General features: G+C 38.5%; 2 protein-coding genes across 11 annotated transcripts in view; both read right to left on the reverse strand.

Moving 5' to 3' along the window:
* Positions 1-1081: 1081 nt before the first annotated feature.
* On the reverse strand, positions 1082-13176 carry LOC125780971 (uncharacterized). The gene is made up of 4 exons (XM_049463486.1): positions 12787-13176; positions 4560-4625; positions 3093-3224; positions 1082-3014 (listed from the first exon to the last, which is right to left on the reverse strand). Exons 1-4 carry the CDS (start codon positions 13127-13129, stop codon positions 2737-2739), a joined length of 819 nt encoding a protein of 272 aa, XP_049319443.1. The 5' UTR covers positions 13130-13176; the 3' UTR covers positions 1082-2736.
* Positions 13177-14923: 1747 nt separating this feature from the next.
* LOC125780968 (repetitive organellar protein-like) overlaps positions 14924-27164 on the reverse strand; it is a 72558-nt gene continuing 60317 nt past the window's right edge. For 3 of the 10 annotated variants that reach the window (XM_049463446.1, XM_049463442.1, XM_049463456.1), the window contains 6 exons: positions 26589-26642; positions 20291-20356; positions 18943-19017; positions 16093-16167; positions 15570-15701; positions 14924-15280 (listed from right to left, as the gene is read on the reverse strand). In XM_049463446.1, coding sequence (XP_049319403.1) covers positions 15003-15280; positions 15570-15701; positions 16093-16167; positions 18943-19017; positions 20291-20356; positions 26589-26642 — 680 coding nt within the window. In that variant the 3' untranslated portion in view covers positions 14924-15002. The remainder of the gene's footprint in view (positions 15281-15569; positions 15702-16092; positions 16168-18942; positions 19018-20290; positions 20357-26588; positions 26643-27164) is intronic. The other 7 variants (XM_049463453.1, XM_049463463.1, XM_049463457.1 and 4 more) reach the window with 3 other exon arrangements.

Raw genomic sequence — 27164 nt, forward strand, 5'->3', positions numbered from 1 at the left:
TTTCACAGCAATGTGAGTTTCTTTAAGGTCAGTCCTCATTAAAGTTTGTGTGGATTATAAAGAGTGAGTTAAATGGTTTTAAATTAAATTCCATTAAATACTTTAATGGAAACATTGATAATCCTAAGAAAATCTATAAAAATCAGATTGGTATTAGCAGAGGTTCAGAGCTAACTTTTTGTTTGGGACATCTGAATGAGACAAGCAACAGTGGGATTAGACAGCTTGATAACATGGTCAGATTGGTTTCATGCTCTCAAGTATCATGGTTAGGATGGATTTCCTCTATATTTTCAAATGATAATCATTGATAATTTTATTTATGGCAATGCAGTTGCAATGTGGTTGATTGACAGAATTTGAATTGCTTTTTGTAGACACTTTGTATTGTGGCGTGGAAGAGGAAGGAGGACTCGTGAGACTCATTGCAAGTACTCAACAGCTCTTTATTAACCGGCTTGCCACTCACTTACAGCCTTTAACAAGGCTAGGAGAGCGAAACCCAACTGCCACCACAGCACAAACAGCCCTGAGGCCACCAACCCAGCTATCCAGCACAGAGATGGTAGGTCCCCTTAACCCACCCAAAACATACCCCCATAATGCCCTCTGGCCCCGGATTACCATGACCCGCCCCCACAGGCACACTACAAGCTGGCACACACACACACACACACACACACACACACACACACACAGACGCCACAGTATTTATGGTACTATTGCCTTATACACATTACCATGGCAGTGTACAACTGTGTTCATTCTACTCACCCCCCCCCCCCCCCCACACACACACACACAATAAAGATGTCTTTATTGTCTTAAATATGAATTTCTATTCAAGACAAATGTTTTTGTGTGACAGTATTTTATTCACAGTTTGAAAACAAAGCAAAAAATAATTGTCCCTTAATAATTTACACATAAATCAATATGCATTGACTGTTACAAAATTATAATAGTGTTCCAAAAGACATTTTTAGCTAAATAATAATTTCAATAATATTGCATTGTCACATGAGTAAGCAGTACAGTATGTCTATTCCCACTATTTGAAACAACCAACAGAACTTTACATTTCTTTTTTCATGATTAGATCAGACATGCACACATGTTTTTTTTCTAGCTTTGTGTTTTCTGATTGTTAAAATCCACCACAATGTCAAGTCTTACATCCCAAGTTATATATATATATATATATATATATACTAATAGAATTGTCACAAGTCTTGTATGGATTAAGAGCTGTTTTATTTATATGGAATGTAAATATCTAATTATACTTAAAGTACAGTGATGTATGGAAAGTATTCAGACCCCTTTAATTTTTTTTACTATTTTTTTTATTGCAAAAAAGTTCATTTTATTTCTTAATAATGTACACTTAGCACCCCATCTTGACAGAAAAAAAAACAGAAATGTAGAAAATATTGCAAATTAATTAAAAAAGAAAAACTGAAATATTGCATGGTCATAAGTATTCAGTCCCTTTGCTCAGTATTGAGAAGACAGCCATGTGTCTTCTTGGGAATCATGCAACAAGTTTTTCACAACTAGATTTGGGGATCCTCTGCCATTCTTCCTCGCATATCCTCTCCAGTTCAATCAGGTTGGTTCAGTCTTGGGCCAGTCAAGAATGGTCACAGAGTTGTTCCGAAGCCACTGCTTTGTTATTATAGCTGTGTGTAGGGTCATTGTCTTGTTGGAAGGTGAACCTGGCCCAGTCTGGAATTGGTTTTCTTCCAGGATATCTCTGTACTTGGCCGCATTCTTCACGTCGTTCTGTCACGGCAGCTAAAAAACACCCTCATAGCATGATGCTGCCACCACCATGTTTCACTGTTGGGATTGTTTTGGGCAGATAATGAGCAGTGCCTGATTTTTTTTCCACACATTTTCCACCGCTTAGAATTAAATGCCAAATTATTCCATATTCGTCTCATCAGACCAGATAATCTTATTTTTGGCAAACCCTATGGAGACTTATATGTGTCTTGCACTGAGGAGAGGCTTCTGTCAAGCCACTCTGCCACAGAGACTGGTGGAGGGCTGCTGCAGTGATAGTTGACTTTGTGGAACTTTCTCCCATCTCCCTACTGCATCTCTGGAGCTCAGCCACAGTGGTCTTTGGGTTCTTCTTTACCTGTCTCACCAAGGCTCTTCTCCCGTGATTGCTCAGTTTGGCTGGACTGCCAGGTCTAGAAAGAGTTCTGGTCATCCCAAACGTCTTCCATTTAAGGATTATGGAGGCAACTGTGCTCTTAGGAACCTTGAGTGCTGCAGAATTCACCACAATTCTGTCTCTGACCTCATTATTCTCATTTGCTTTGACATGCTCTATGAGCTGTGAGGTCTTATATAGACAGGTTTGCGCCTTTCCTAATCAAGTCCAATCAGTTTAGTTAAACACAGCTGGACTCCAATGAAGAGGTAGGACCATCTCAAGGAGGATCAGAAGTAATAGGGAGCATGTGAGTTAAATATGAGTGTCACAGCATATGATATATTTTAGGTTTTTTTTTTTTTATAAATTTGCAAAAATGTATACATTTTAGTTTTTTTTTTAGAATTGGGTGCTGAGTGTACATTAATGAGAAATACAATGAACTTTTTGGATTTTAGCAAATTGCTGCAATGAAACAAAGAGTGAAAACTGAAAGGGCTGTGAATACTTTCCGTACCCACTGTATACAAGTTTCTTAAGTTCCTTCCACTGATCGTTTGATAAGCTGCTCAAACAGAAAACAGCATTTGACCACTAAACGTAGTATGGTGAAACCAATCATCGAATACCCATGCATTAGCTCTAACCTTTAGACAGACAACATCTCCTGCCTCCAGTAACAGTGAGACTCCATTAGAGGAACTCACAGAGCCCCCGGATTGAAAAGCATGTGTTCCAGCTATGTGATGTCCATTCTTATGAAAGACCACTGTTACATGCCGTCCAGCCCCTCCGTGAATAGAAAATCTGAACTGGTAGACTCCTCTCACAGGTGCAGTGAAAATTCCTGTTGAATATTGAAATATGTCTGGTTATCTGTATATACACAAATCAGTTTAGATAAAGAGTTAAACAAATTGTCTACCTGTAGCTGGGTTGTAAGCTTTTCCGATGTTGATGAAGACGTGTTTGTAGATCAGAGTAAAGTCAGCGCTGTATGGTCCAGTATGACCAGATTCTCCTCCTGAAAGTGATGCTGAAAACACCACCTTTCTCACTACAATAAACACAACAATTTACAACGTTAGTTAAAATAAATATAATGAGTAGAGATAACTATAAATAACAATATTTTTTGTAGAACAAGTTAAACAAGATAGATCTCAGTCACTCAGTCATCTTAGAATTCTGTGAAAAGAGACCTAATTTATTTTGCAGGGTTTTCATGTGGATTTTGGATTAGTTGCATTCAGACAAGAGAGCATTTCGTTTGCATTGTCTCAGCTTGTGTTGTTCTTTAGAATTGCCATGTAACACTTAATGTGCCAATTAATGTGTCAATTCTATGCGTTTCTAAGGCAAGTACGCCTGCTATTTTCAGGTGCTGCCAGTAGATGTAGCAGTGTAGCGCTGACTATGCTGTGACTAGCTGTGGCAGGCTTGAATTAACCTCTCAGATCAGAGAGAAATTCTTCAGGTGATTTCTGTGCTACAAATGGACCAAAATCATTTCAACCTAGTATATAAATCATACCAGTCCATGTTTATACACCTAGACTGAGCTGTGAATCGAATAAATGCTAATTATTTGGTAGAAATGAAGTCGTGTGGAGGAGGGTAAAATGGCGGGTGTATTGGGTGTTGTTTTAGTCAATTGTATTCCAGCAACATAATTAAATATTATTATAAAATCAAGTAAAAATTAAATTAAATTAAATAAAAAAAGAGATGCATTTGAAAGTGTTTTACAAATGTATTTTGTCCATTTAACTGGATATTAACATGTGTTTTTAGAAAATGGCTGTTCTAAGATGTATTAACAGTACTGGCAGTTAGCAGCTTTAGCATTTGTTTTGTTTGTCTCCCTGTTCAGCAATGTAAATCAATTTGCAAGCGAACCTCCTCTGAATTTTGGTCTTTGGTAAATAATGTGTGATGGGAATGAATGTTGTCTTGAAATCATTCCAACGCCAAGCATAGAGAGTTACTCATTCGTTTGTTTAGCTAACCAGTACAGTGTGAGCTAACTTAACCCGCAAGGAACACAAAACTTCACACTCCAGAGGGTACTAAGTATTGTAGCAGGGATGCATATAAGACATATCGCCTTGAATGTACAGTTCATATACAAGCTAGAGTGTGTTAGAACATCCAATGTCCTTGTTGTTTTGTACATCAAATGTGGTCTATGAACTCTTAGTACTACACTTTTTAATGTGACGAAAATCAAGAAACAACTAAGTTTATCTTAGTTTTAACTGTTTGAAATATGTATGTAACTGAATCATGTACAATCGTATAATTCGAATAATTAATAAAGTCCAATACTTCATACTATGTAAATTATCCTGCTAGTTTTGACTGTGTTTAATGTATGAATAAAAGTTCTTACCTTCATTCTCCTTTTTCAGGTTCTCCACTTCACTGCTAAATGATATTTTCAGATTTTTCAGTTCCTCTGTGTAACACAGTATTAAAAACATCAGTTAATTTTTTTTAAATACTATTATTTATACTATTAATACTTATTAATACTATTATTTCTCAAAGAAAACCTTATTGGAAATATATCTGAAGAGGAAATAGAACACATAGGTCCCTATTTTAATGATCTATAGTGCACTAGCAGTGATGGAATAGTTATTTGAAAAAGTAATCCGATTACTGATTACTCCTTTAAAAAGTAACTTAGTTACTTTATGGATTACTTGATTTCAAAAGTAACTAAGTTACTTTACAAGTTACTTTATTAGTTACTTTAAGCAGCTGCAGACACCACCTCCCGCCGCGGCGCCGCCTTAACATAAAAACTATAACCAGTTTTGCCAATACTCCCTTTATTGTAAAATGCATTTTTAACAGCAACAATTTATCTCTATTAAGTTGAACTATTTCCTAAAAAATATATATTTTTTTATAAAAATAAAAAAAATAACTTAACATAAATATTTTTTTAATAAAAATAAAATATGGTCTTTCTTGATTTTACTAAACATAAATACTTGTTTTTATAAAAAATATATAAAATAAAGAAAGTCTTTCTTGACCTGACATATTTAACACTGTAAAACTGAACATTAAACCTGTTGTTCTCTGCAGGGCAGCAAGGAGTGGTTTTATAAAACAGAACCGTGTATATGGTCTAGACCAGGGATCACATATTTGCAGACTGCGGTCCGGGTCCGGACCCAGACGTTGTCCAATACGGACCCATACCGGACCCAACTACTGAGAAGGATTTAATTCTGACAGTGTTCATTTAAAGCACCTGAACTTTTTTTGTCTTTACGGTATGTGCGCTCTGTGCCACAGTGAACTTCCAATCACGTGGTGTAAAATCTTCAAACGCTCTCCTCTGCCAATCAAATTTGTGGCAGACCGCTTCCCTGGCTAGTGAATTGGGACGCGGCCGAAAACGGGCGGAAACTAAAGACAGGCCGAGCGCGAGAGAGAGAGAGAGACAGGGGAGAAAGCGAGACGCGTGTGATTGGGGAAGAGCGGAGGGGTATGGGTAAGGGAGCGGGGTGTGTGTGTGTGTGTGTGGAGGAGATGAGGTGGAGAGAGAGAGAGAGAGAGTAACGCACAGTGACTTAAATAAGTAACTTTAATCTGATTACTGGATTGGAAATAGTAACGTGTTAGATTAATCGTTACTGAAAAAAAGGGTCAGATTAGAGTAACGCGTTACTAAGTACTACTGACATCACTGCGCACTAGGTAATTGCGTTTTGTGCAGCTGGATTTAGGGGCATGTCCTGTGTCTTTGGTATCGTGAGGGCGCGAAAAATACGCCTTGTGCAGCTCGAACAGGGCAAAGGGCGTGTTTTAATTCCCTTAATTATTCATGGATGTGTTTTGGAAGTAAATAAACAGTGTGTCAGTGTCCATCCTCTTTAAGACACAGGTGCGCGCTGACTTCTGTTCATTCCTATTTTAAGAGCGCATGGGAAACTGCGCCGTCACACTGTGAAGATACACCAGCAGCTTAGAGAAGAGTAAAGTTATTTTATTATATTTTCTGTTTTTTATTAAAAAGTTATTTTATTCTTTTTTTTTCTGGAGGGAGACCCTCATTTACAATGCCCCTGAGCATTTACAGCTTAAAAGGAATTAAAAATATATGAAAAATAAAAACTGACATTTACTATAGACGAATAATATATATATATATGTCTCTTGATTAATTATTAGTACATTTGTTAGCTTTAGTGAGTTTAATAACATGAATTTTACTACCTTGTCCGACCTTATTTATTAAAATGTTTTTTTTTTTTAAACAGAGGTTATTCTGCGCGCAATTCCACGCGCTGCGCCAGGCTCCACTTTGCGTGCCTGCGAGATTTTAGAGAGCTGGCTTTGCCCTGGTGATAAGAAACGAATGCTAACATATAGCTTTATATTTCTGTGTATTTCAAATGTTTTAAGTTTTATATAATTGACGGGCAGCACCACACACCAGGATGACAATGTGCTTTATTTTTCAGATATAAAAGTGAATCAGTTAAATAATAGCAAAGTTAAATAAAATAAATGTATGTTCAGTCAAAGTTCTTTTTTCTTTTAATTTTCCATTTCAAAAACTCCAGAGTGAGAATAAGCATCTGTTGAAATTCTGAAAACAACAGAATGCCTATCTGCTACAGTTATAGTTACAGTTATTTAGTCTGTGTACTAAACATAAATATAAATCCTTATAACTGACAGAAATAAATATAACTAATAATAATTTATAGTTAATGTGCATTTTTATAGTTGATTGCTGAAAGCTCTGGGTAAGGTGTTAGTTTCTGTGGTAATGGTATGGGGTATTTTGGAGTGCAAGGCGATCGTGATTCAGCTCTGTGTGCGTGCAACTGACTGGTGAATTTAGACGTCCTTTCACAGGATCAATCGCGCAATGTATTTTTTTCGCCGCCAAGTTAGAAACACGCCAGAAATGTACCTGAATACATGTGATTTACAGACCACCACGCCCATCGACGTAAATATATTCCAAAAGCGTGTGCGCAAGGCGTAAAAATAGACTGTTGACGGTGTGTATGATGGCAACGCACCACGCTACACGCCTTGCACGGGTGTACGATAGGGCCCACATACTGTTGTCAGTACTGACTTTTTGTTCTAAGGCATTCTAGGAATTTTGTAATACTGGATTCATTTTTATTTTTTGCAGTGGAAAAAAGACTGATGCTCCTTATAAATTATGTTTGGGAGGTATGTAAAGCTCACAATTGACCCAGACATAGTCTATTGCAAACTTTTATTTTAGTATAGCCAATGAAGATATCATTTGCATTTTTAGCAAGTAACAAATTATTTCAGGCACTATTTTTATTTTTAGATATAAAAACATAATTTAAACTAGTAAACCACTTTACCCATTCTTTAGTAGCAGATGAGCTGATTTAGGTTGGGTGGACATTAGAACAGTGCATGTGCATGTCTACAACTGTATACTTAAATTCATTAGAAAACACTACATTCCTTCAGATTTACAGTGTGAACTCTTGCCTTTTTAACTGGATTTAATCAGCCCTTTATCCAAAGAATTATGTACAAAAATTGGCAGCACAAAGTATCAGAGTAGTTGTTGTTGGTTAGATGGAGGAACAGATTTCACTAAAAGCACATTCTAAAAGCAACTGTAGTTGTGAACTGGAAAAGGGAACACAACAATACTAATTTAAACAAAAACTTAAAATCTACCATGAACGACATTAAAACCAGTATTTTGGAATGTCGCCACCAGTCATGTGATATTACTGAAAATCTACAGATTCAAACATGTAGGTTGATTCATGCTGTAAAACTAGAATCATCCTGCACAATATCACAGAAATATTAATGCTCCTTTATACAATTCCCAGCTAGCTAAAAATACATCTCAAAACAGGTATCAGTTGTAGAAAGTGACTTATGACAATATTGACAGCGGACTTAACCAATCAGGATATAGGACGAAGGTGGCCCCACCCTCTCTTTGCGTGCATGGTCTGCTCTATTCCTGCTATGTTCGGTGTTGAGCACGTATGTTAGAGCAGAGGCACCGTGGAGAAACTGAAGCGGCAGAAAGCGGGTGCAAAGAAACTGGAGTCTCACTGTAGCTGCTAAAAAATGTGTAAAAATCACAGACATCTTCGCTGCTGTAGCCTCTGCGTCCTCAGCAGCAGCAGTCAGAGATGCAGGCTTGTGACAGAAACCGAGGGACAGACTGAGCGAGAAGGGTAGCATGTAAACAGGTAACGTTAGGATAACACAGGAACTTTGAGGTGATGGAGGTAACGTTAGTAAGGTTAGGATAACACAGGGACTTTGAAGTGATGGAGGTAAGGTTAGTAACGTTAGGATAACACAGGGACTTTGAAGTGATGGAGGTAACGTTAGTAACGTTAGGATAACACAGGGACTTTGAGGTGATGGAGGTAATGTTAGGATAACACAGGGACTTTGAGGTGATGGAGGTAACGTTAGGATAACACAGGGACTTTGAGGTGATGGAGGTAACGTTAGGATAACACAGGGACTTTGAGGTGATGGAGGTAACGTTAGGATAACACAGGGACTTTGAGGTGATAGAGGTAACGTTAGTAACGTTAGGATAACACAGGGACTTTGAGGTGATGGAGGTAACTTTAGTAACGTTAGGATAACAGGGACTTTGAGGTGATAGAGGTAACGTTAGGAACGTTAGGATAACAGGGATTTTGAGGTGATGGAGGCAACGTTATGATAACACAGGGACTTTGAGGTGATGGAGGTAACTTTAGTAACGTTAGGATAACAGGGACTTTGAGGTAATAGAGGCAACGTTAGGAACGTTAGGATAACACAGGGATTTTGAGGTGATGGAGGCAACGTTATGATAACACAGGGACTTTGAGGTGATAGAGGTAACGTTAGGAACGTTAGGATAACACAGGGATTTTGAGGTGATGGAGGCAACGTTATGATAACACAGGGACTTTGAGGTGATGGAGGTAACTTTAGTAACGTTAGGATAACAGGGACTTTGAGGTAATAGAGGCAACGTTAGGAACGTTAGGATAACACAGGGATTTTGAGGTGATGGAGGCAACGTTATGATAACACAGGGACTTTGAGGTGATAGAGGTAACGTTAGGAACGTTAGGATAACACAGGGATTTTGAGGTGATGGAGGCAACGTTATGATAACACAGGGACTTTGTGGTGATAGAGGTAACGTTAGGAACGTTAGGATAACACAGGGATTTTGAGGTGATGGAGGCAACGTTATGATAACACAGGGACTTTGAGGTGATGGAGGTAACGTTAGTAACGTTAGAATAACACAGAGACTTTGAGGTGTTATTACATGAGAATGATGAGGAATGGCGATTGATTGGTCAGTAAAACAGCAACTATGGACATTAATATCTGAGCTACGCTGGGCAGACTACAGATCCTCCGCGCTCCGGCGTGGGGGAGCGTATCACTGCAGACAAAGGGCAGGAGGAGGAGGTGGTGCGAGTGGCATCAGAAGAGGGGGAAACGCGCTGGTGTGCTAGCCAGGCTAAAGGCTAATGCTAACCGACCCCCGATTCCGTCGCTTTTCCTGTCTAACGTCCGCTCTCTGGATAACAAGCTGGACCTGCTGCGGCTAAGGATGAGTGTTTCTGAGGAGATGAGGAACTGAGCTGTAATTTGTCTCATGGAAACCTGGCTGACCATGCCAGACTCCGAGCGGACAGCAGCCAGCTATCCGGAAAAGCCCAGGGGGGGGGGGGGGGGGGTGCACAAACTGTGTGTTACTAAACAGCCACCAGTGATGGTAAAGTTACTTTGAAAAAGTAATCCGATTACTGATTACTGATTACTCCTTTAAAAAGTGTCTTAGTTACTTTATGGATTACTTGATTTTAAAAGTAACTAAGTTACTTTACAAGTTACTTTATTAGTTACTTTAAGCAGCTGCAGACACCACCTCCCGCCGCGGCGCCGCCTTAACATAAAAACTATAACCAGTTTTGCCAATACTCCCTTTATTGGAAAATGCATTTTTAACAGCAACAATGTATCTCTATTAAGTTGAACTATTTCCTAAAAAATTTTTTTTTTTAAATAAAAATAAAAAAATTAACTTAACATATTTAAAAAAAATAAAATAAAATATGGTCTTTCTTGATTTTACTAAACATAAATACTTGTTTTTATAAAAAATATATAAAATAAATAATTTCTTGACCTGACAAATTTAACACTGTAAAACTGAACATTGAACTTGTTGTTGTCTGCAGGGCAGCAAGGAGTGGTTTTATAAAACAAAACCGTGTATATGGTCTAGACCAGGGATCACATATTTGCAGACTGCGGTCGTTGTCCAATACGGACCCATACCGGACCCAACTACTGAGAAGGATTTAATTCTGACAGTGTTCATTTAAAGCACCGGAACGTTTCTTGTCTTTACGGTATGTGTGCTCTGCGCCACAGTGAACTTCCAATCACGTGGTGTAAAATCTTCAAACGCTCTCCTCTGCCAATCAAATTTGTGGCAGACCGCTTCCCTGGCTAGTGAATTGGGACGCGGCCGCAAAAAAACGCCTTTATAAAGAGATAGGGAGCCCGAGAACTGGTGAAAAACGAGAACGGGCGGAAACTAAAGACACGCCGAGTGCGAGAGAGAGAGACAGGGGAGAAAGCAAGACGCGTGTGATTGGGGAAGAGCGGAGGGGGACTGGGTAAGGGAGTGTGTGTGGAGGAGATGAGGTGGAGAGAGAGAGTAACGCACAGTGACTTAAATAAGTAACTTTAATCTGATTTCTGGATTGGAAATAGTAACGCGTTAGATTAATCGTTACTAAAAAAAAGGGTCAGATTAGAGTAACGCGTTACTAAGTAACGCGTTACTGACATCACTGACAGCCACTGCTCTGGGGCGAGAGAACAGCTGTGAAGTGTCGCCCTCATCATCTGCCTTGTGAGTTTTCGCTGGTGTTTACATTGCACTGGATGCTTATGCTAACAACGTGCTGAAGGAGCTTTATAACAACATCAGCTCACTTCAGAACAAGCATCCGGGCACGTTTTACATGGTAGCGGGGGATTTTAACCACTCCATCAAGTGCAAAACAACCAGACACAGAAACAGCTTCATTCCAGAAGCTGCAAGAGTCTTAAACTCCACCTAACAACACCCTGCACTGACATACAAGGACAAATTACTGTTTACAATACTGTCACTTTAAACCGCACTGAGACACTTTATCTTCTACTGCTCTAATTCACATTATCATGCTGCTATCGCACACTTGCACTCTGGAAATCATGTTGCTGCTACCTGTCTACTCTCCCTATTTTTTTTTTTTTTGGGTATTTATCTTTATCTATTTTGTATATTCTTTTTTTGTTGTATTCTTTTATTTTGTTATCTTATTTTATCTATATATCTATTTTAATAACAGCTCTTGGGTGTAAACTGGATCGTGAGATCACAATTTCTTTCCACCTCATGTACCACATGTGATGCAAATGACAATAAAATCTCCTCGATTCGTTGAATCCTTGATTACTATCAGTATTTATTGGTATTTGCATACATCCCAAAATCTGGCAGCCACGCTCCCTTACTTTGATAAAATAGCAAACAGTCAAGACTGAGAAGGGTTGGATGAGCAGTAGCGTCCCTTTTAGGCTACATCATAGCATTTTAGATATTTAAGTTAAAGGTGTGTTGAAAGGCTGCATAGTAGTTTAAATTTGTAGCCTCTATGCTGTGGTTTAACTCATTTTAAACAGCACTCAAACAAGTGAAATAACAGAGTTTAAAACTGATAAATGATCAGTAAAAGCTTTGCAGTTTAAGCATAAAGTAATTGTAAAAAAATAAAGGATTAAAAAATGAATCGAACTACACAGAGCAGACAAAAATAGTGGACTTAATAATAGACACTTTACTAGTTTTGGGCGTTATGACCAAAAATGCATATCACGGTATTTTTTAAGATTCTGGCGGTTTCACAGTATATCATGGTATTTTTCTTATTATTTATTTATATATATTTTTGCATGACTGGGCTTTATATAGGCTGTGACTTACTCTACTGTTTGAAGTAAATATAATATAAAACACTAAGGCTTTAAATTAAGTCTTTGATAAGTATTGGGTTTACTTTGCCCCACAAAATATATGAGGTAGGTATTTTATTAGCAGAAAAACAGCTACATAATGTAAACAACATATCTTAAAAAGAGATACACAAGCAACTTTAACACAGATTCCTTTACACTTAATATTTTAATACATAATTTAAGCCATTAGAACCAGTATTAAAATCAGCCACAATTCCCTTCTTTCTCGCAGCTGGGAACAGGGAACTGTCAGTTAGAGTGACAGTATTTGAACTCCCAGCATGTTTCTTTGGTGGTGCTGTTCTATGGTTCAAAATTGCGCAACGGTATACTGTATGAATCGGTATACCTCCCAGCACCACACTAAACTTCTTATATTTAATATCTTGATGACACATTATGCTTCTCTGTAACCCCACATACATATATTACTAGTCAGTAGTGCTCCGCTAATTATGAGGGGCCGGTCTAAACCAACAATGCCAGTCATAGGTGTCCCAGTCCAGCCCTGAACACGCTCCATGATTTACCTTCACTCTTCTTCTTCAGCTCCTCCACTTGACTCTCACTGGCTCTCAGTCTGCTCTCTAAGTTGTTCACTGCAGTCGTCGTGTGTCTCTGTTCAACTTTCAGCTCTGCCAGCACAGCGCTCATCTCTCTCAGTACAGAGTGGATGTCCTGCTGGCAGCTTTGTTGGGTGGAGGTTGTGGTTGTAGCTTCAGTTGTGGGATTCTCAGCAGCCTGAATCTCGTTCTCTCTGTCTCCTCTGTCTTCAGAACCCCTCAGAGTGATGCTATTCACCCTGACTGACTGTCCCTCCAACAAACTGCAGCCCAGCACCAGCAGCAGCAGCAGCAGATAAACTGCACTCATCTTTAAAACTCTCCCGCTTTCTTCTACTGTTTCACTGCTACACTCAGATACTATATATATAGTGGACATGTGTTAGTTATTAACTGTATTATCAGAATGTTTTGGTCTGTAATTTGTACAGAAACATGTAAATGTTTAACAGCTGATAGGTAAAATCTACAACAGTAATAAATCTCTGAAATAATAATGTAGATAGCTTAGTGTGGCCTTGTGGTGTCAGCAGAAAACTACCTGGTGTTTTATGGGAACTTTTTTGTCCTCATGTTTAGGTTCTGAAACTGCACTGACTGAGACTGAGAGATTTTATATTACTTATTAATTTATAAAATATACAGGCCATTATTAAATATTCCTCTAGCAGTACAAAATGTTGTGCATGTGTAAGTCACGTGTTTAGAGTGGACTATTCACCCTAATAAAACTACCCACAGTGATTAATAAGAACTGTGACTATAATGTGCAGAAAATGTTTCCTGTACAGAATCTGTTCACTTATTTTTACTTTAATGAGCACCATGTGTCATTAAGGATTAACATTTTGCAGTAGACTGTTGAATTGTAAATCTGTAATTGTTAAATATATTTATCACCCTCTCAAACTTTTAGCTCAATATGAATATCATATTTAACTCCTCTCACATGATCATGCAGAAACTGCAGATTATGATCAGATCACATTATGATCTTCATTCAGAGGTGATCAGAGACGCATCTCCACCACATTTAACACAAGTGTACACTGAATGGGATTTGCGTGTAGGGATACAGTTAGGCTGTGTTGTTTGATAGAGAGTAAAACACTGGTAGTAGCAGGTGAGAGAGCATGATTACAGTCAGTTACAGCAAGTGAAATGGGAGTTGTGCACGTGTTGATGTGCTTTTTATGCAGGAGAGTAAAATCTGATCTTACCTGGTCACACTGGAAACACATTTTAGTAAAAAGTGTAAACAGAATCCAGTCTAAGTCGATCCAGGTACTAATCACATATGGAACTCATGCTAAAGCAAGGTGTACATTGCATGATCAGTAGCAGGACTCCTCTAATTACAGATATGCTGCTAGATAGACTCTTCAGAGGCCTCTGACCGAGTGTTCTCTAGTTCATGATGTGTTTAATAATTTCATTAATAATTAATGACATTTCTCAATGTTTTAGTTTTTAGGAATTAACTGTACACTACAAAAGACCATTATTTTTCAATTAATTATTTTTTAATTGCAGTATGAAGGATGCTGATCTGAATAAATGTGTTTAACTGATACTTCAGTACTGAATATATCTCAGTATCAGAGGAAGCACTTTGGATTCTCTGTCCAGGAAAGACATGCTATAAATAAGATCAAAGACTCTGTTATAAAACACTCATATAGATTAACTAACTGAGGACGTAGTTGTTTACTGTAAGAACTGAACATAACTCAGCTTTGATCACATGATCATCTGAAAGAGGAATATCTCAATAATAACAGAACTGCAATAACTGATATCAGCTGGGAGTCTTCTGTACTCAGTTACAATGATCCACTGTAACATCAGGTTTTACAGATCACAAGTTCAGATTTATTATTTTATAAAATCAGTTCTCATTTCATCACAATATGAATTACATGAGAGATTATGTTGTTCATTAAGTGTGAAATGGTAACATAGTGAAGATCACACATTATTAGTTACTTATTTTCCTCCACACTTTTAGTCATTACAACAACATGGAAGGCAGATATACAGTATTACTGATTTTAAAGAAAATAAAGGATAAAGTACGGATACAGTGATGACCTTTCACCTCTCTGAGTTTAAAATGTATAATCTGAAGTTAGTTACTGAAAATCACAGAGTCTCTTTACACTGAACATTTAAAGTTAAACTGCTCAAACAGGAAACAGCATTTGACCACTAAAGGTGGTGTGATGAAACCAACTGTCATATACCCAATCATTAGCTCTGACCTTCACACAGACAACATCTCCTACTTCCAGTAACAGTGAGACTCCATTAGAGGAATTTGCCTCATTTGGTTGTTGATAAGCATGTGCTCCTGTTACATGATGTCCATTCTTCTGTAAGGACACTGATACAGTTCTTCCACCAAGTCCAAAAGCGTAGATTTTGAATTCATAGACTCCTCTGGCAGGGGCAGTGAAAATACCTGAATTATAGATAAAGTGAGAAAAACAGGGATCTCATCAACCAGCCTGTTAAACATAGAATATAATGAACTTGATTACTCAGTTCAGGGGTGCATTTCATAAAACATTCTTAAAGTTAAGAATTTAGTCTCATATTTAGGATTATTTGTAACCTAACAGAATTCTGACTCATTCATAACTGATTAAGAACACAGTTCCATCAGAAAAACGACAGATGACGCCAAATTTCCTTTAATAAATGTACAGACGTGCTGAATCTGACCTAATCTAAAATAAATCATAACCTACCTGTAACTGGGTTGTAAGCGTTTCCGATGTTGATGAAGACGTGTTTGTAGACCAGAGTAACATCAATGCTGTATGGTCCATGATTAGCCGCTTCACCTCCTGAAAGTGATGCTGAAAACACCACTTTTCTCTCTTTAATAAACAGAATGTTGGAGAAATCAATTCAACACTGATGATAGATTTATTCTGCTTTATTGAAAATTATTAATATTAACATAGTAACACATGTTGTCCAAATGCAAATTTTCAAGAAATAAACAATGAATCACATTTACAGTGGAAATAAAGACACACGCTGTGCAAGTAAAAGAGCAAATTCTAAATTAAAATTATATAAATTATTATACAGATTAGAAAAACTAGATTGTATATATTAATTGGGATAGTTTGTTAAATAATACTAATTCACTCTAAGACATTTAAGTTCAGCAATGCAACAATTTCTTTAATCTGCCTGTTTATAGAAAGTTCTCCCTCTTGATAAAGTTCTTAGAGGTTTTCTTAGAAAAACTGACTTTAGTACCTTGGTTCTCCTTTTTCAGGATCTCCACATTGTTCTCTGTGATCTTCAGGGAGTTTTTCAAGTCTTTCAGTGACTCTGAATAACAAAGTACACAGCATTTCACTTACAGTCATTTTCACCAAAGTCCTCATGTTTAATTAACTTTACAGTGGGAATTTGCAGAACAATTTAAACCTGTATTTAAAACTGTGGGGAATTAAATGTCTGCTGCTTGAATGTAGATCAGATGTCTGTAAATTTATCCAGATGGCACTGATACACCCACAGCGGACAGTGTAGTGGGTGGTAATGCTTTTATGATGTATTTACGGTACACACGTGAGACTGTGGATGGAGGAATGTTAAATTTCTGCACAACTTAAGAAATGGAAGGTTCTAATCCATCTGAAAACCACTATCAGGTCTCACTCTAACTCTGGTAATTCATGTCTTAAACACGAGCATACTGATTAGTGTTTAACCTCACTCACAAGATAACACCTCACAGTTTATACTGGTGTGGGCGTTCTCAAGCTGTCCCCTGAGGCCACTTCAATTTACATATTGCTATCCCATGACTTTAGGCATGTGAGTGTAAGAATCCCTTCATCAGTTCATCTTCTCATCTGCTTCTTCCTGATCAGGATCACAGTAAATACAGATTCCAGCTGGAATCATTGAACACAAGGCAGGAATCCCCCCTGCACAGTTCACCAGTCTATCAGGTACCAGCACACTCACTCCTGCTAGTAATTTAGTCTAGCCTGTTCACCTGCCAGGTGTGTTTTAGAGAGGAAGGAGGTCACGACCCCAGAGACAGAGAACACACCTAACTCCTCAGTGACAGTGACCAGAACAAGAATTAAACCAGAGACAGTTTATGACCAGCCTACCCACCTCCTATATTCTCCATTATATCAGAAAATGACTGTAAACTGCTAAAGGGAGACGAGAGTGAGACACAATGAATTGGAGTAAACGGAGCTAAACGCCTAAAAGCACAAATTTAAAATAGTAGACATATTCTGCACACAAAATAAATTTAAAATACAGTTTATTAGTGAGCATAGTGTCTTGTACATTGACCTAATTGCAAAAATAAAATATATAATAAAACACTTAAATAAAAGCTAGAACATTGAAAAAATAGCATTTGTTACCCGTCCCCACTCTCTAACTATAAACCATACCAAAAATATAATTATTAAAATCCTTTTTTTTTGCATTGTTGTGTGACTCCAAATCCCATCTATGCTTTAAAAATATTTATTTCATAATAAATCCATAATATTTAAGTTAAAATACACATTTTAGTTGTGTCTCTGGGTTTCACTCATTCCTGTTACTGTAAAACATTACCCCAACTGAAACATTCTACAAGTCACATCTACAACAGGAAGTGACATCAGCTGGTTCTTCTAAAGATCATGGGATCTTATTGTAACTATCACTGAGGAGGAGGTCAAGCTCAACACTCATTCCTGTTACCTAAAGTAATTCTGAGATCTGATTTGCTTATTTTTAATTTTGGGAAAATCACTAGAATGTGCTCCTCATGCTATTGGCATAGCCGCCATTTAGCTATTTTTCATGTTTTTGCTAATTCTATGCTAAAAACTCAAAACATAAAAAGTAACAGGAATGACTGCCAGTAACAGGAATGAGAGCCAATGACAGGACTAAGTGCCAGTAACAGGAGTGAGTTCCAGTAACAGGACTGAGCTACTTTCAGTTTTATTACTCAAAACATAAAAAGTAACAAGAGTGAGTGCCAGTAACAGAAATAAGTGCCAGTAACAGGAGTGAGTGCCATTAACAGGAGTAAGTTCCATTAACAGGAGTGAGTGCCAGTAACAGGAGTGAGTTTCAGTCCTTTTATTTATTTGTTTAATAAATTGCATGATAAGAAAATTTGATAATTTACAGGTTTGGCTCTTCTTGAAAAGATAAAAATTGCTTTGCATATTTTAGATAGATACAATGTAGATATATATAGAGTAATTTCTTTATTGTCATAAATATAAATTATTTGAAGAAGCAGTCAACCATTTATTTAAAATAAGACTTGAAAGAAAATAAAAGCAAGTAGTGAATTTGCTTTTAAACATGTTTCTTAAATGTCACATGAGATTTGGAAACAGGAATGAGAAAAATATAAACATCTTGGAAGAAACTTTATAAAATATTACGTAAAGCTGCCTGAGATTGACCAGTACATGTTTTGAACAGTTAAATTTATGTGTTATTGGATTTTATTGGATGTTACGTTTAATTTGGAAGAGTTACATCAAACAAATCACACACATTTGGTGGAATGGTCCACTTGTCCAAGATTTAACTTGAATTTTGGAAAGCAGAATGACGTCTTTCCAATATATGTATATTTTTTTACAGGAAAAGGGTTTTGGGCAGTAAAGACGCTAGCATTACTGGTACTGTGTGCTGACTGGTTGGTGTTTAAAACACTTTTAACTGCAGTTTAAAGCATATGTTTAATGTACTGAAACATTTATCATGTTGTGTTGAGAATAACTTTTATCAGTCAGCAAATTATAATAAATGTATAAACTATGATTTTGCCCAGTTGCTCCATATGACTTCATTCATTTTGGACTCACTCTGAAGAATCCTCTAGTGACCAAAAACCCGGAAGAGATTCTTAAGTGAGTATTTTATTCTCGTAGAGATTCTCTGATTGCCATTTTCCACCCAAAGAACTGGTTCCGTTCAGGCTGATAAGAATCTTGATGCTCCACATCGGATGCATGAACCAGAACAGAGTCTGGAGCTGTGCTCTACACACTACCTGCAGTGCACTCCGCTGCCCATTTCTCATATTTATTCCTAACAAAATAAATAATACATTATTACCATCACTTTTAGTCTTCAGTTCATCCACTTCAGTCTCAAATCTCACCTCCAGTGTGCTGTGATTCACTGCCTGAGCTGAAGATCAAAACAACAAAGAGATCATAACTTTAAACTAATTCCATTACATAACCCACTGTACAACCTGTTAACTCAGTCTGAGAAAAACACTGATCACCTTAAACCATTTAAGTTTAATTAAATCTAATAATTCAACTCTAAATAACTCACTAAATTAAGCACAAACAATGCACTTGTTAAGTGTAATTAAATAAATTAAGTAAATTGTAGTTACTCTATTTATATTAACCTTAGTTACACAAATCCTGAATCCAGTATCCAGTCCAGGACTTTATAATCTTTATAGGTGTGACAGTATGTGATCAATTAATTAAATTAAATATTCTCCTCACAAAATCCAGCACTTAGATTCAACACAGGATTAGAAACAGGGGCTGAGGTCCAGCACAGTGTACTGGTTTTACTGATTCAGGATTAGAAACAGGGGCTGAGGTTCAGCACAGTGTACTGGTTTTACTGGTTCAGGATTAGAAACAGAGGCTGAGGTTCAGCACAGTGTACTGGTTTTACTGGTTCAGGATTAGAAACGGGCTGAGGTTCAGCACAGTGTACTGGTTTTACTGGTTCAGGATTAGAAACAGAGACTGAGGTTCAGCACAGTGTACTGGTTTTACTGGTTCAGGATTAGAAACAGAGACTGAGGTTCAGCACAGTGTACTGGTTTTACTGGTGGAGGATTAGAAACAGAGACTGAGGTCCAGCACAGTGTACTGGTTTTACTGGTTCAGGATTAGAAACAGGGGCTGAGGTCCAGCACAGTGTACTGGTTTTACTGGTTCAGGATTAGAAACAGAGACTGAGGTTCAGCACAGTGTACTGGTTTTACTGGTGGAGGATTAGAAACAGAGACTGAGGTCCAGCACAGTGTACTGGTTTTACTGGTTCAGGATTAGAAACAGGGGCTGAGGTTCAGCACAGTGTACTGGTTTTACTGGTTCAGGATTAGAAACAGGGGCTGAGGTCCAGCACAGTGTACTGGTTTTACTGGTTCAGGATTAGAAACAGGGGCTGAGGTTCAGCACAGTGTACTGGTTTTACTGGTTCAGGAGATTTACTAAATCTGCCAATGATCAGATGTTGATGTTGTGATGTTGGGAGCATAATTGCTACAAAACTGCTACAGTAATTTATGTTATTCATTTTTTTTTGTTGTTGTCTTAGATCTACATTAATAAATATCTCAACTAAATGTAATGACCATTAAAACATATCTGTCTTGCATGAGTCTAGAAATTCATGTACATTCTGTAAAAAATTGTGAATTTCTTACCTTGATTCTCCTTTTTTAAGATCTCCACTTCATTGTTGAGTGATGTTTTCAAGTCGTTCAGCTTCTCTAAGTAATAAAGGGAACAGTATACATGTTATATTTATTAATGAACACAGTTACTGCTGAGCTCTATTCTGAGAATTAAATCTGTTACAGATGTTTTTTTAAGTTCCTCAAATTCAGAACCGATATTTCCTCCACTGCACTCTGACTCACTGTTCAAGATTAAGCTGAACAGAATGAAGAGAATTTAAGAAAAGAGAATCTCACTATATTTTGGGCTAAGGACATGGTTTGCATATATGATATTAAACAGAACAAATGTTAGTGAGCTGTTTTCCTAGGTGTGTACTTATTTTACTGGTTTCTGATTTCATAAGGTAAATGGTTTGCTCTTCATTAACAATCCTTTTCAGATTTTTTGGCAACCACAAGTCCATCTTCTCACCTGCCAGGTGTGTTTTAGAGAGGAAGGAGGTCACGACCGCAGACACAGATAAATTTTATTTGAAATTTGGAAAGTCAAAGGGTTTTAGGCAGTAAAGACGCTAGCATTACTGCTACTGTGTGTTGACTGGTTTGTGAGCCTGTTTAAAAGACTTTTAACTGGAGTTTTAGTTAAGGCTTTTATTATTGATGTACTGAAATATTTAATATTGTTGTAATGAGATAATTTGTACATTTTATTAGTTGGAACAACTGGGCAAAATATGATAAACTATGATTTTGCCCAGTTGTTCCAAATAAATTCATTAATTTTGAACTCACTCTGGAGTGCCCACTAGTGGTCAAAAACCTGGAAGAAATTCTTAAGTGGCTATTTTATTTATCATATGTTGCTTTGTTGGTGGTGTGCACAGAGAGACTTCTTGTAGGCATTAGCTTGTGTGTTTTGAGTACTTGATCCGCTGTGTAGCCCGCTGCTGTTAGCCTCCTTCTCCCAGCTTCACTCTAAGCCCCGCCTACTCTGGGCTGTATGAGACCTAAAAACACTACCTCACATGACCATACTCTAACTAGTATGTGCCTATAAAACATGCATATACTACATTCTCGTTTGTTAGGAACTTTTAGATGTTAACAGAACAATCTACTAATCAATGTTCACAGTATTACAAATCAAACATATTACACACAGTAAATGAACAATGTACAGAACCTTCCTTTTGTGTGTGTGTGTGTTTTTTTTTTTTTGTTTTGTTTTTTTTACAAGTGTGTATGGGGTCAGAGGTCACCAGTACATGACCCACCGCTGGAACCTGACCTTTACTGTCAGCCCATTTCAAAGTCCTTGAATCTTGCAGGCTGTTTCACCAACCTGCCACTTTTCGTGTGCTGCTCACAAACACCACTTTGAGTGTCCATCTGTAAGTCAGAGTGTTGTATGTGTTCTTCAGTTGACTGAGTCTGACCATACTGCACATCATCATCACAGTCGTCACCTTCCTCACTGACAGTGACTGTGGCGTTTCTCAGAGGTCTCAGATGTCTACGGTTCCGTCTGTACCTCTGACCAGTAGCCGTGATTACATCATATGACCTTGGTTCCTGTCGCTTGCGCTCAATCGGGGCTGGTTTCCTTTTATCCTTTAGGAGTTTCCATGCTGACACTGGTACCAGGTTCAAACACACTGAGAGGCTTTGTGTGTTGATTGTAGTATGTGGCTTGCCTCTGTTGTAAGCTTACTAGTCTCTCTTTAACCACCTCAGGGTGCTTGTGTTTTAGAACAGCACAAGACATTGGTATGGTGCTTCGGAGTAGTCTTCCCATCAATATCTCAGCTTGTGAGAGACCTAGACCAGTTACGGGAGTGTTTCTGAGAGCCAGAAGAGCCAGATGAGGGTCTGTTCTGGTCTGTTCTGCCTTTTTCATCATGGACTTTACAGTTTGTATCATCCTTTCTGCCATTCCATTTGACTGTGGATAACAAGGGCTGGAGAAAGTCCATGTGATACCCCACTCTTTAGCAAACTGGCGCATTTCAGCACTAGCAAATGGAACATGATCACTCACCACCTCTCTGGGAATGCCATGTCTAGCAAATACACCTTTCAGTTTTGCAATTACTGAGTGAGCTGTTTTGTCAACCAATTGTTGCACCTCTGGATACTTAGACAAATAATCCACTGTCAGAAGATAGGACCTGCCTTGCAGCTCAAATATGTCTATACCCAACTTATGCCATGGTAGCTCAGGCAGCTCATGTGACTTCAATGGCTCTTTTGAATTCTTTGGAAGATGCTGCTGACAAGCTGCACATTGTTCCACCATGTGTTGTATGTCAGTGGTCATTCCAGGCCAATACAAGCATTTGCGAGCCTGATCTTTGGTGCGCTGCATGCCTTGATGTGCTACATGAAGTTGTTCCAGAACCTTTGGTCTCATTGCTTTCGGAACAATAATGCGATCTTCTGTCATGATTACATTACCACAGACTTTTATGGAGTTCCTGATTGGCCAATACACCTGAATTGCTGGATCCAGTTGCTTTTTGTGTGTTGGCCATCCTCTGCGATGTGCTGCCATCATCTTTCTGGAGACTTCATCTGCTAATGTAGCTTTCTCCAGCTGTTCACGCATCTGTTCACCTAATGCCTCAGTAGCCTCCATTGCATAGACTACTTTGTCCTCTGCAGTCACTTGTTCGTCCACTCCTTCAGTGTTGTCAAATGCTCGAGACAGGGTATCGGCTATAAGCATTTCTTTGCCAGGGGTGTACTTGATGCAAAGATCATAGCGCTGTAATTGCAGCATCATTCTTTGTAGTCTCGCTGGTGCTTTTCCTAGGGGCTTTGTAAAGATGGTTTCTAATGGTTTATGATCTGACTGTACCATCACTGGGACACCAAAAACATACTGATGGAACTTCTTTGCAGCAAACACAACTGAGAGCAGTTCTTTCTCGATTTGTGCATACTTGCGTTCAGACTCAGTTAGAGCCCGCGAGGCATATGCCACTGGCCATCCTTTCTGAAGCAAACATGCACCGAGACCATCCTTAGACGCATCTGCTTGTAGGACAATCTGTTTGTGAGGGTCAAAGAATCTCAGAGTTGGAGCCTCAGCTAGAGCATTTTTTAGATTGTCCAGTGCAGTATCATGTTCCTGAGCCCAAATCCACTCCATATCTTTTCGCAGAAGCTGCCGCAAAGGTGCTGTGATGGCTGCTTCATTTGGTACATATTGTGCCAGGTATTTAGTCATACCTAGGAGCCGCTGCAAACCTTTGCGATCAGTAGGAGCTGGCATATTCATGATTGCCTTGACTTTCTCTTTGTCAGGCTGGACGCCCTCAGGAGTAATCACGTAACCCATGTATTTCACAACCATGACCTTGTACTGCACTTTGTCTGCACTGAATTTTACATTCATCTCTTTTGCTCTCTGCATTACTTTGTGCATCTCAGCATGTTCTCTCTCATCAGATGCAGCAATGATCATGTCATCTGCTATGACATGTACACCTGGAATGTCTCCGAAAGTCTCACTATTCTTTTGCTGAAAGACTTCACTTGCTGATTTTAAACCAAACGGAAGACGCTTGAACCTATATCGCCCCCATGCGGTGTTGAAGGTGCACAACAGAGATGATTGCCTGTCTAGCTTGATCTGCCAATACCCATCCTTTTCATAAAAATGGAGAACAGTTTCTTACCAGCAAGCTTACTTTGAACATCTTCTGCTGTGGGTATGGAGAAGTGTTGCCTTTTGACTGCTCTGTTCAATTCACGAGGATCAAGACACAATCTGAGAGAACCATTCTTCTTTTCAGTTATTACTAGACTGTTAACCCAGCTAGTTGGTTCTGTGACTGGAGTAATAACATCTGCTCCCTCCAGTTTGGTTAGTGTGTCTTTCAATCTTTCCATGATTGCAAACGGAATTTTCCTACAGCCATGTATAACTGGAACTGCATCAGGGTCGATGTGAACGTAATGCTCACCAGGGAACTCACCAAGTCCGTGCAACACCTCAGGATACTGCTTCACAAGCTCTTCTTTTGTTGCTGGTGAGTTCACTTTTACTTCCTCAACTCGCCTTATGAGGTTTAGCTCCTGACATGCTGCTCTCCCTAATATTGGCGATGCTGTCTCCCTAGTGATGAAGAACTGCAGGCTTGCCTCCATACGTTCAGTGATACATTTTAAGTAGGTACACCCTGCTGGAGTGATCTGTGTCCCTCCATAAGCAACCAGCTTTGTGGTAGTCGGTGTGACATGTATGTGACCTGGCAGCCTTTTCACCTCTTGTAAAGGTATGACATTTGTGTCTGCACCACTGTCCAGCTTGAACTTAATGGGCAATCCTCTTATGTACATTGTTGTATGCCATGCTTCGTCTTGCTGTGTACTGAGCGCATGCACCACAGTGGATTCTAAACTGCCCACAAACAGTGAATCCATGACCTGTACTGTCTGTACTGTCTTCGTCATGCATAATTTAGCAAAATGCTTATTTTTCCCGCATGCTCTGCATTTCACTCCATAGGCAGGACATGCTTTTGGGTCATGTGATTTTCCACACCTGCGACACACCTTTGCATCCACTCTTCCTTTCTTTTGTTGAGAAAACACTGGTTTAGTAAACTTTGACTTGTTTGACCGCCTTATTTTAGCTGTTTCTCTTAGCAGATGAACTTCATTTTCTTTCCTTGGAGCAACCATTACAGTAATTTGCGCTCGTGCGATCTCTGCCGCTCTGCAAATGTCAATGGCTTTAGACAGCGTTAACTTGGGTTCTCGTAGCAGCTTTTCTTTAACGTGCTTATCAGTAATGCTGAAGACAATTTTGTCTCGAATCATCTCACTTTCAGCAGTGCCAAAATCACAGTCCTTGCACTTTTGTTTCAGTTCAGTCACAAACTTATCATTGTGCATGTTCTCCGGCATTGCATAGGACCAGAACTGATGTCTCTCAAAAACTACATTTTTCTGTGGACTGCAATATCTTTTGAATGCAGTGAGAATTTCATCTACAGTGGGGTTATCTGGGTCTTCGTGCTCAATGTCGAGCGTATTGTACACTTGAAGTGCATCCTCACCTAGCGAGTGCAGTAAAATGGCAACTTGAACTTCTCTGTCCTTCTTTTTAAGTTCTGCTGCAGTCATGTATAATTGATACCTCTGCTCCCATCTACGCCAATTTTCGCTGACATTCCCCGTCAAAGCTAGCGGTGGTGGAGGTCTAAACTGCTCCATATCAACTCTTAAGGACACCGACGCCGAAATTCACTTGCTAGTCTTTTCCACTGACCTGCTGCAGAGCCCCCGAGCTGAGACGGTTTCTGGCGCAATGTACCTCCTCTGTAGTTCGGCTTAGCTGCTAGTCAAAACTTCTGACACCATATCATATGTTGCTTTGTTGGTGGTGTGCACAGAGAGACTTCTTGTAGGCATTAGCTTGTGTGTTTTTAGTACTTGATTTGTACAAGCACAGATACACGTGAGGCCGCTGTGTAGCCCTCCTTCTCCGCTGTTAGCCTCCTTCTCCCAGCTTCACTCTAAGCCCCGCCTACTCTGGGCTGTATGAGACGTAAAAACACTACCTCACACTACCATCCTCTAACTAGTATATGCCTATACAACATGCATATACTACATTATTCTCGTAGAGATTCTCCAATAGCACTTTTTTGTGGATCAAATTGGGGTCTTAATTGCTGACGAGAAAATATAGAGGAAAATTTCGAAAAAAATGCAAAAATAATCTGATATTGCAAACAAAGAAGAGAACATAAGTTACCTTTTTTCACTTGCAATATTTTTTTATGAAGAATCTTTTGCAACACCACTTTTTCTTTGCATTTTGTGCTTTGCATTCTTTTTTATTTTTACAATTCTTTCCATCTTTTGCGTTCCTCTATTTTGTTTGTCAATCTATTTTGACCTCTTTTTAAGGTGGGGGACACTGTACATTACAAAGTACTATTATTTTTTAATTCATTATTTTTTAATTGCAGTATGAAGGATCTGATCTGAATGAATGTGTTTAACTGATACTTCAGTACTGAATATATCTCAGTATCAGAGGAAGCACTTTGGATTCTCTGTCAAGGAAAGACATGCTATAAATAAGATCAAAGATTCTGTCATAAAACACTCATATAGATTAACTAACTGAGGACGTAGCTGTTTACTGTAAGAACTGAACATAACTCAGCTTTGATCACATGATCATCTGAAAGAGGAATATCTCAATAATAACAGAACTGCAATAACTGATATCAGCTGGAAGTCTTCTGTACTTTGTATCTGTGTACAGAAATAAACATTCTGTATAAAATAGTAAATTTCTTACCTTGATTCTTGATTTCTTCATTGTTGAGTGATGTTTTCAAGTCGTTCAGCTTCTCTAAGTAATAAAGGGAACAGTATACATGTTATATTTATTAATGAACACAGTTACTGCTGAACTTTATTCTGAGAATTAAATCTGTTACAGATGTTTTTTTAAGTTCGTCAAATTCAGAACCGATATTTCCTCCACTGCTCTCTGACTCACTGTTTAAGATTAAGCTGAACAGAATGAAGAGAAATTAATCAAAGAGAATCTCACAATATTTCCTTCTTCTCTGATTTAGGGTGCTATCACACCTGAAAGTCCGGACCGTGGTCCGAAATAAGGTTCGTGTGTTTGCTACACTGTATATATTTGGTCCGTTTATTTTTGGCGTGTTGACAATTCAGCGGGTGGTTCATTCGGCTGGAAGCCTTTCCAGGATAAGGATAAAATGAATTAACAGATTCATTTCGTCTCCATAGTAGTGCTGCTATTGTGGTTTTTATACCAGCAGCAGCAACTTCAGGCACAGTCCTCTAGGTTTGTTCAAATTCGCTAAACGAACATGCTCGTCCTGAAGCAGCTGTATCCACG

The sequence above is a fragment of the Astyanax mexicanus genome, chromosome 1, assembly GCF_023375975.1.
Source record: "Astyanax mexicanus isolate ESR-SI-001 chromosome 1, AstMex3_surface, whole genome shotgun sequence".
Taxonomy (NCBI): domain Eukaryota; kingdom Metazoa; phylum Chordata; class Actinopteri; order Characiformes; family Acestrorhamphidae; genus Astyanax; species Astyanax mexicanus.

Excerpts from the sequence above, each read along its gene's own strand:
- LOC125780971 (XM_049463486.1), bottom strand. The coding sequence starts at position 13,129 with ATGAGTGCAGTTTATCTGCTGCTGCTGCTGCTGGTGCTGGGCTGCAGT. Across the intron at positions 3,225-4,559 it reads CCTGAAAAAGGAGAATGAAG|TGAGAAAGGTGGTGTTTTCA; the intron begins GTAAGAACTTTT and ends TGTTTATTGTAG. Across the intron at positions 3,015-3,092 it reads AGCTTACAACCCAGCTACAG|GAATTTTCACTGCACCTGTG; the intron begins GTAGACAATTTG and ends AATATTCAACAG.